Below are 10000 nucleotides of genomic sequence, written 5' to 3' on the forward strand. Positions count from 1 at the left end.
ATACTTGAAATTTCTGAGTGTATCATTGCCTCCTGACGTGATTCATTAGCTTTTAAGTGAGTGACGTAATGAAAAGTATCACTTTCTATCCCCTACACCCTCCCTGGACTCTCCCGGCCCACCACACAGCTGGAATCTAGCCAGGACGAACAGCTGACACTTGCTTGACTCAGCCGTCCATCCAGCCTTCAGTTATTCCCTCCCTTATTGGAGTGTATTAAACTGATGAGGCAGCGTCGTTGCGGCTGGCGGGGTGACGCGGTCTGCTCAGTGCCCGGTGGTGAGATGTAGGCCATGCCGAGAGTTATGACTTTCTTGGAGGACCGCTGACGAGGCTTCTTCTGCCGCAGTGATAGTGGACAGTGCGTGTGTTTTATGGCGAGCCCTGCATTCCTTGCGACAATAGATTCCTCGCTGTATGACACGCCGGAATTGCCAGGGTTTTGATATGAGATGGAACATTGACGTTTTGTGAATCATAACTTCATGGAATGCGATAGTATGACAAGGAAATGAGAGAATAGATAGATGCAGAAGACATGGTGTAATAAGAAGACATTTCTGGATAAAATGAGAATATGGTTGAGTAAAAGGATAAAGTATGAATTGATGAAATGTGCGTCTGAGTGTATACATGTGCGTCAAAATATTAAGGCGTGAGGCAGTTTGTGCGTGCGAGGGCAACCTACCAACTTGCGTCAAGGAAATATGATAACCCAACCCGCCTCTGAAAATAGACCCCTCTGAGATCGGGTATTTGTTTCCTGGCGGCGACCCTGCACCCGCCGCCCTCGCCCCCTGTGTCCTCGCTTGTGTCAGCCTAATTAATTTGTTTCCGTTTGAATGCAAGTGTCGCTTCGAGGAGGCAAGCTGTGTGTCCGGGGTCTTGATTTAGTTGGAGGAAGAGAGGGAGGACGAGGAGGGCAAGAAGGTTTTGGAGAAAAAGGAGGAGAACTGAAAAGTAGTTAAGGGTATTGGAAGGAGAAGGAGGAGTTTGAAGAGGAGGAGGAGGAGAAAGTGGCGGTGATAGTGGAGTTGGTTGTGAAGGAAGACGAAGAAGATGAGGAGGAGAAAGAGAAGGAGATATTGGTTTTGGTGGAGGAAGTGGAGAAAGAAACATTTTAGAAGAAAAGGTTAGAAGAGTTCACAAAGAAATGACAGATGAAGGAAGAGAAACAGGAAAATTAGAAAATGGAAAACTAAAAAGAAAAAAAAGAGTTATAACCTAAAGCTAATAAAAGAAAAAAAGAATAGAAGCAAGGAAAATAATGAAAAGAAAACAAAGAAGAAAGAAGAAAAAAGTAAGGAAAACAAAACAAAAACATGTATCAGAGCAAGAACAAAAAAAAAAGAAAAAAAAAGAAAAATGAAGTTGACAACCATGAAAAAAAGAGAAAGAAAAGAAAGAAGAGAAACACACACACACACACACACACACACACACACACACACACACACACACACACACACACACACACACACCAAGGAAAAAACTCGTATCAGGCGTAGTAGTTATAACACCTGACATAAGTTTCAGAGTTGGTAATGGCCACGGAAAGGCATCATTAGCGCAGTACATCACAATTTTTTCCACCAAAGTTGAGTCTAATAACAGGAGGAGTAAGTGTTGGGGTGCGAGGAGAGGCTTAGGAGTCTTTTCTCTATGTTCCTCAGCACCAAATGGTCTTTTTATTATCCTTTACCTCCCTCAAAATATCATACCAAGGGATCGAGTGGGAGAGAAAATAAGGAAAAGGAGGAGGATTTGGAGAGAGGAAATAAAGGAGGAGGGTATGGGAAGGTAGAAGTGAAGGAGTGGAATTGTGGGAGGCGGAGGAAGAGAAAGAATTGTAAGGTTAAGTCAGAAGATTGGAAGAAGAAAGAATAGGAGGAGAATTGATTGAAAGAATTTAGAAGATTATAAAGAGAAGGAAGAAGAGGAAAGGAAGGTGGAGGAGGAGGAGGAGGAAGAAGAAAAAGAGGACGAGGAGGTAAAGGAGGAGGAGGAGTGGCTTTGGGGTGAGGGACAACGAGGGCGGTTCACGGAAGGAACACAATGGAAATTTATCGCATCAAAAGGAAATTAACAGTGAAATGGGTGAGTCTAGAGAGCCGAAAGATTATTGGCTCTCTCTCTCTCTCTCTCTCTCTCTCTCTCTCTCTCTCTCTCAGAATCACGGTTATCTCAGCAACATACGGATGACTCTGAACAGAATAACACCAAACGCTCCTCCTCCTCTCATTCCAGTCACTTTAATCCGCCGCCTTGGGAATGGAGAGTCACCGGCCGCGCCCAGCAACACCATCTAGTGTGGAGGGGCGCTGGGCCTCACTCCGCTGACTTCCTTGCCGGTGAGTGTTCCTGAGAGTGTTCATTGCTGTTGTTCATTGAGGGTATTTGCGTAAGGGTAATTTCATGTATTCGTCTTAACCCCTTCAGTGTTATGACGCGTTTCCATATTCATTCTGCTTACTATATGGTATTTTATACAGCTTCAGAAACTTATGTGATGATTAAAATAATGAAGTCTCTGGCAATTTATTTTCTGAGCTCCATAGACCCGTTCTAATGTAAATGAAATCGTCTAATTATACCGACAATTCATGATGAAAATGCTGAAGGGGTTAAAGTTATCGTATCGTTATCGTAGGTTTGTTTTCTTCTTTCATGTATTGCGATGCTTCTGGCTTCTGGGTGTTTGAAGGCTACTGTCTATACGAAGAACTAAATTTTCAAACGAAGGTAGTTTTTTACCAAGCCATCGTTTTTCCGTGTTTCCTCTGCGGTTGTGGAGGCTGGACTCTCTATAGGAATGTTCTGGATGTTTTAGGCTACTGTCTTTATGAAGAACTAAATTTCCAAACGAGGATAATTTTTTGCTAAGTCATCGTTTTCCCATCCTTTCTCTGCGGCTGTGGAGTCTGAACGCTCTGCAGTAATGACATTAGGACACTAACCACCATACCACCTTGTGCAGGCAGATGGTGAATGTAGTTTAGGAAATGATTTGATGCATTCACCCTTATGATTCACTGATAGAATGATTATGTGAAAAGAAATTGTCTTGAGTATATGTAATGTGTATATATGTATGTATGTATGTATGTATGTAGGGTATAAGTACTAATAGGTATTACTAAACAGAAGGGAAAGGAATTATTATAACCACTCGTTTCATTCACTGTTAGAACAGCTTCTTAAAGAAGAAACAACGTTATGATAGGTGTACGTAAGAGAAGGCTGGAATAGGAAGAGTAGTAGTAAGTAATGTTAACTAAAACAATACGCAAAGGGAAATTTCACGTAGTCATTCACTCCTGTGACTCACTGATACAACAATCGCATCTAAAGAAGAGCTGCTTCACAGTGAGCGCATCACCGTGGGTGTATTGTCAAGGCGAGGGGTGCGATACAAAAGCTGCACTCACTCATGTGCCAGCCTACGCTTGTTGCGCCACAATATTGTTTCATTTCCACTCCACCTTGTAGCCACCACAGTGGCACCCCCATCCCACTAAAAGTCATACATTCTTTTTGTTTGTCCATCACAATGTTCAATTTACAAGGACCGATTGCCACTCTTTTTCTTTTTATGACCTTGTGGATTTAATTAAGAAAAGATGAGGAAATTCAGACTTAAAGCACGATGTAAGTCATGCGTGTTTAGAATGAAAAAAGCGTGAGGGATAGCTAATAAGAAATAAAGGAGTAATAAGTTGAAGGAAATAAAAAAATCAAGATTAAAGGAACTTTCGTAAGTACATCCTGTTCTTTTATCTCTCGTTATTTTGTAACGTATTAGTTCTACGTCAATAAATTATGTTTACACCTCACTCTGCACTCACTTCAGGAAGGAGATTAGGAGGAGACGAAGGAGAAAGAAAAGAATCGCCCTTTGATATTTTCCCAGTCACTGACCTTACCTCACGTAAATCAAGAAACATAACCTTCCTTATAACAATTTTTCGGTTAAGCTGCAATAAATTTTCTTCTGGAGTATGACCACAACACTACTAGTCGTAACTTAGCCACATGGGAAAGCGGATTGAGACCCAAACACTCTTGGTCGTAAGTCGTCACGTGGGGAGAGGATCAAAGCAGGAGCAGACAGTGGTGTATCAAAGACTGAATTCAGGCGGGCATTGCACCCCGAATGTGTCACGCGTCTCAGCCGACGAGGACAGCGGAGGACGAGCCACATAAACCCGATCAATAACCTCGTGTGTGTGTGTGTGTGTGTGTGTGTGTGTGTGTGACGTGGGCGGGGTCGTGGCTCGAGAGACAAGAGAGGGCGTGGGCGGAGAGGTATGCCAAGGGATAGAAAAGAGTTAGTGTGTTTGTAGGCGGGACTTCGAGGTGGGAGAGTGCAGGAAGGGAAGGTGCAGAGGGAACAACGGGAAAAGGAAACAGAGCGTGGATGGGGTGTGGACAGGTTGTGGCAGGGGATGAGGCAGGGCGTGAACGGGGCGTGGTAGAGGAAGGGACAGGGATGTGTGGGCGAGATACATAATACAGGAGTGAGGTCGGCGTGGCGGTGTGACGTGAATCAGAGCCGTGCGTGCGGGCCGTACGTGGGTTGCTGAGAATAGAGAGGGAGAGAGAGAGAGAGAGGGAGTAAAAAATGCCTTGGGGGAAATTATGTATACAAAACCGTGAGTCAAGAACAGCAGCCTGCGGAGTGCTGCGTCAGGGGATGTCTGGCATGAGTCTTCGTCAGCAGGAGGAAGGAAGTAAAAAAGAGCGATGCAGGAGAGTAGGTAATGTAGGAAGTGGAGGTGAAAGAGGGGAGGTACCAAGCGAGGGGAGAAAGTATAAGGAAGCAAGAGCAGAGGGAACGGAGGATGATGATGAAGGGAAAGCGTCATTAAGGAGGAAGAGATGAGAAGGGGAAAGTGAGTAAGAAATTCCCGCGCAACTTTGTGTGGTTGACGAAAGATTATTGTTTAAGAGAAGTGTTCTTTAAGGAGAGAGAGAGAGAGAGAGAGAGAGAGAGAGAGAGAGAGAGAGAGAGAGAGAGAGAGAGAGAGAGAGAGAGAGAGAGAGAGAGAGAGAGAGAGAGAGAGAGAGAGAGAGAGAGAGAGAGAGAGAGAGAGAGAGAGAGAGTACAATTCAATATTTACAGTAACAGTCCAATATATTTCTTTATCTGATCACCCTTGACTAATGAGTTACTGAAGAGTAGAGACGGTGTGTCGCTGCCGTGTGGTGCGTCACGTCCCAGCGCTTGTGGCATTTCTGGACAGCGAAAATTTGCATCAAGAGAAAGAGGATTTGATATGAAACGTTAATTTTATTCATAACTCCGGATGAATGTTGCTGCTTCGATTTGCTTTTCTATACCGAGTCATACAAATTTATCTGAATTCATCTTTAGTAAGAAGATTGTAATTTCACACATGCGTTATTTACAGGTATTGTGTCCGTCTGCATGTGTGTCTGCCTATCTGTCCAACATTTTCACACCAACAGGATCGATTTCAAAGACAAAAGCAATACTAATCAATACGGAATGGTCGACAAGTAAGGCATGAAAATAGCGAAACCTCAAAAATTCTGATTATATAAAAATCAATCAGGTAACCGCGTACTGCAAAGGGATATTGTGCGTCTGAGAGTGTCGGTACCTTCTTGGGATGTGCTTTTCTTGCCCCGAGAAGTACTGAACAGTGTATAAGCGCAAGAAACAAAAATTGCAAAGGGAGGGAGAAGATGGAAACATATTTATCGGGCCAGAGAAAGACACGAAAACCTAAAAGAAAGTTTACGGATGCAGTGAAAGAAGATATACCTGTAGTGAGTGTGACTGAGAAAGGAACAGATTACCGAGCTGGAGAAAACTGTGCTAAAATGGCGGCTTTTAACAGGAGCAGCTGATAGAAATAGACAGACCTGTGTAACTAAATGGATGAGGGAAACAGAGATTGAGGTAACGAAAACTGCAAAAGAACATGAAGCAGTCTATTTTGGCGTGGGTTTAGCACGGGACTAATGTAGCGAGGGAATGAGAGTGACAGTGTGGCGGTAGACAAGGGGGAGAGATGGAAAGGTTAGGATGTGACGGGATGCAAAGTGGAAGTGTGATGTTAATGCATGAAGCTGTAGAGTGGTATTGGGAGGGATTACAGTGTGGTGGTGAGTGCATGGCTGGTGTTTCCTGTTGTGTGCTTCGTAGTTCTTCCTTCAGAGAATCACAATAGATGTTTTGTGTCGATATAAATGCTTAAATGAGAAACGACGTACATATTCTCTTGGTTTTAGTCACCCACGAATCTCAGTTAGATAAAGCAAACAATAATCGTCGTTTTTACTTCACGGAAACATACGGGAATATGGAAAATAGATGAGCATATGTTTAGAGACAAGAGAAGATGGAGTGCTGTATGCCTGACGAATTATTTTGTCACGGGTGTAAGTAAAACATTACATTAGTGCATCCAAGAAACCCACGGTGAGTGCATGATGTACATACAGTATATGTGTGTTTGGTTTCACCACGAGATTTGTGAAATTAATGCGATGCCTCGTCTTGTTCCCGTGTTTGATTTTTTACTCTCGTGTAGCGTAAAAATTCTGACATGCGGAGAGTAGCATGGAGAGGCAGCGGTGGGCTTTAATGGCCCTCAGGATATGCTGTTTTTAATTAAGTATGAGGCAAGCCACATGCGGGGCTGATGAAAAGATCACGTCGGGTATTTGAGTGTGAGGATGAGTGTACATTTAGCAGAGTGAGCTGAGGGTTATTAAGAGGGAGCAGGAGAGAGATTAATTACTCACTTTGGAGAACGTCAGACTTCTTCCTCTCGTGCTCAGACTCGAGGGCGTCGAACACTGCGGCTCCCATAAGCAGGTATGTGAACGTGCACACGATCAGGGAGACGGTACGAACGTTTTGTTTCTTCATTTCACCCACTGCGCATGCGCGGGGTCAGCCTCTGGAGGTCAGAGTCCCACACGACCTCACGCATGGTGCACGTGCGCAGCTCAGGTCACGGCGCAGCCAATCGGGGTGTAAAGGCGAGGAATCTCACTCCTCGAGGTTCTCTGACAAAAAAGTTCAAGAACTCCAAACACTTTTCAATGTATTCAGTAAGTAGCGTCTGGTAACACGGGGGTTCACTGGAGGCCTCGCTCGGCCCGCAACGGTCCAGGGTAACAGAGGTGGCTGACGGGGCTGGAGGGAGACTGAGGGTCGTGGGGAGGACAAGGGGCTAGAGCCGAGCCCGCCCTTCCTGGTGACTGCTGCTCCTGCTGCCTGTACCACTGCCGCCGCCTCCTTCGCCTCCGCCGCTGTTGCTGTTGTTTCTTTCCGCACCTCTTCTTCTTCTCTTTGCCTTGAAGTTGTATTTTGCCCGGTGTAGTCTTCTCATCCTCTCACCGTGCAGGTCCACGCGCTCTCATAACGGGGCCGATGGGAGGGGCGGAACCCACGCCAGGGTGGGAGAGAGTTTCTCCAGGGCGGTGACACACGCTGCTGGGAGAGTCATGTGCTCCGGCAGTCCACGGAAAGTGCATCTGGCTCCCAGTTCCCGACCCCAGCCAGGGTGAGGCGCGGCCGCCTCGAGGCATCAGAGAGTGGCCGGCCGCCCCGTCATTAAGAGAGGCACGCTGGCTCAGCGTCAGGCGTGGGGCAGCCAGGTCACCGGGTCAGACATTGGTCAGCATTGCTTAAACATTTCCACAACGAGAGCACCACAAGGTCTTGATTTTCAAAATTAATTTATATAATTATGTATTTTCTGCCAAGACAAGACACCGAAAAAAAACTAAAAGACCATTACATCAAACTTATTCATCTCACTATCACAACAATATCACAGAGAGCAAATCATGTAGATACTTCCAAGGAAAAACGAAAACAAGCACGGTATTTCAAGTCGTCTATAAGTTCCCACGAAAGTGTGAGGAATGGTAGCCCAGGTGGCCAGGCGGGGCCTGGTGCCTGCTGGCTGGCGGCAGCGGCGGTAACAGTGGCAGCACGGCGGTGGACTGTTATGCTGCGAGGCTGAGACAAGGCGGCGGGGGCAGCCTGCTGCTTTCCAAACTCAGATCTGAGGATGAAAAGAAATAGAATTAATATTGGTGGTGAAAAATGTCATGGAAACTTCAGAAAACACATTATGCAATATAAAGAATACTGATACTTTCTGTGATACACTGCTTATTGATCTATGGAAACTTTGAAGGCCACCAAGTCGTCCGCTGTCACTGTCTATGACTTATTTCAGTACTGAATCTGAAGCAGCAGACAACGGAATTGACATAAAGGGAATATGGCCCTTACTCAAGCAAACTATCATGTATTTGTAAATAAGGAATATTGAAGAAAAGAAATAGTGAGATGAAGTGAAGGAGAAGAGTGAATAAGGTGATATATTTATTAGTATTTCCATTTTAACACATCCCTTCGTACTTCCTTCCTCTAATAACTCTTACCGCTCCCACAATGGCCCTCGCCCTCTTTGGTCCCTCAGCCTGCACCTTGGCGGGCTGAGGGATGGAAGGGAAATGCGTGGCCTGCTGACCTGGATCTTCGTGATGCTTTTAGACCAGCACCGAACTATCCTCTTCCACTCCTCAGGTGCCCGCAACCCAATACGGCGACTGTCTAGTGAATGTTGAGGAAACGAGAAGAAGAGGGAGGCCGGTGACGTGTGTGGCCGTCTCAGTACTTAAGAACAACAGTAAGGAAACTTACGTGACTCGATTCTGTGGGGATGAAGCGTCCCATTTGAAGTAAGAAATAGGAACAAAAGAAATATGCTTAAGAGAAGTTGAAAGAAATCACTGCGAGGAGTGTCTTCAGTGCCAAGAGTGATCGGCTGTGTTCGTAAAAGCCTGCCTCTGTGTACGTGTAGGGCTAAAGCGTTGTATGAAAGCTTGATGAAAGGAAAAATACGGCAGCGATTAATAAAAAGGAGTGTTGGAAAGGAAAGCTGCGGGCTGTTGTGATGAAGAGGTACTGGTGCTGAACAATGCGTGTCTACCACCGAAATAAAACGGCTGCCATTACGGAAATTGAAGATGAAGACGAAGAAATATATGAAGCCCAAGAAACCGTCGAGGAAGAGTTTAGGGAGAAAACGAAAAGACCAAGAAGTTCCAGCCTTTTTTCCATAGATGTTTGATGTACTCTAGTGTTGGGAAAGCCTCATTGAAGTCCAGATAGAGACAGAACGACCAAGATTCAGTGAAAGAAGACTGATAATGTCGGAAATCTTGCTATAATAGAGAGGCAGATGGGAAGTACTGCTATATATATATATAGTGTTGATGGCAATTGAAAAAGGATATTATCTCAACCACATCTGTACCAAGGATCAAGAAAGGGAAGAACTGAAAATGCATCTTGTATAGTTTCATAAAGAAACTGAGAATTATATAAATAATCAAGCCAAAGATATGATAGGGAAGGGAAAAGAAAACACGTATGTTGTTACAACAGAGAAAATTCTTGTTCCAGGTGGGAAAAAAATCTTTTCTGTCTTTTAAATATGTGGTATGTAAATATTATTGAACTAATTCTTTTCAACCGTTTTTGTTGACGAATTTGCCTTCCAGAGAGAGAGAGAGAGAGAGAGAGAGAGAGAGAGAGAGAGAGAGAGAGAGAGAGAGAGAAAGCAATCCTAACACAAGAATAAATAACACTTGTACTCAGTTTTTATAACACAGATCACATTCGATTCTTACGGTGGTAAAAATTTGAGATAGAAGTGCTGGTGTTCCTTTATTCATCGAAGATAACACCGAAATTCAATAAGAGGAAGGAAGGAAGGAGGAAGGACGAAGGAGGAAGGGAGCAAGGGAAGGATGGAGGGAGAGAGGCGAGCAGCGGCCAACCAGGTATTGCCAAGGAATCAAGTTTAGTCCTTTCTTTCTGGAGAAGGTTGGGATGGGGTCTGATTTACAGGTATACCAGAGAGAGAGAGAGAGAGAGAGAGAGAGAGAGAGAGAGAGAGAGAGAGAGAGAGAGAGTAAGAGAGAAACAGTGAGAGTATTGTA

The 10000-nt window shown here is 44.6% G+C and overlaps 1 protein-coding gene and 1 long non-coding RNA gene across 2 annotated transcripts in view; one reads left to right on the forward strand and one right to left on the reverse strand.

Annotated features, from left to right (window-relative positions):
* The window catches only part of LOC123515963 (two pore potassium channel protein sup-9-like), a 502009-nt gene that overhangs the window by 374837 nt on the left and 117172 nt on the right, over positions 1 to 10000 (reverse strand). Inside the window, exon 2 of the mRNA XM_045274911.1 lies at positions 6776 to 8049. Within this exon, the coding sequence (XP_045130846.1) occupies positions 6776 to 6902 (127 nt within the window). The 5' untranslated portion in view covers positions 6903 to 8049. The remainder of the gene's footprint in view (positions 1 to 6775; positions 8050 to 10000) is intronic.
* Positions 1 to 10000, forward strand: part of LOC123515965 — a 192357-nt gene that overhangs the window by 62833 nt on the left and 119524 nt on the right. Inside the window, exon 2 of the long non-coding RNA XR_006678031.1 lies at positions 2249 to 2352. This is a non-coding gene — a long non-coding RNA (uncharacterized LOC123515965). The remainder of the gene's footprint in view (positions 1 to 2248; positions 2353 to 10000) is intronic.

Source organism: Portunus trituberculatus, chromosome 40, assembly GCF_017591435.1.
Source record: "Portunus trituberculatus isolate SZX2019 chromosome 40, ASM1759143v1, whole genome shotgun sequence".
Lineage (NCBI taxonomy): Eukaryota > Metazoa > Arthropoda > Malacostraca > Decapoda > Portunidae > Portunus > Portunus trituberculatus.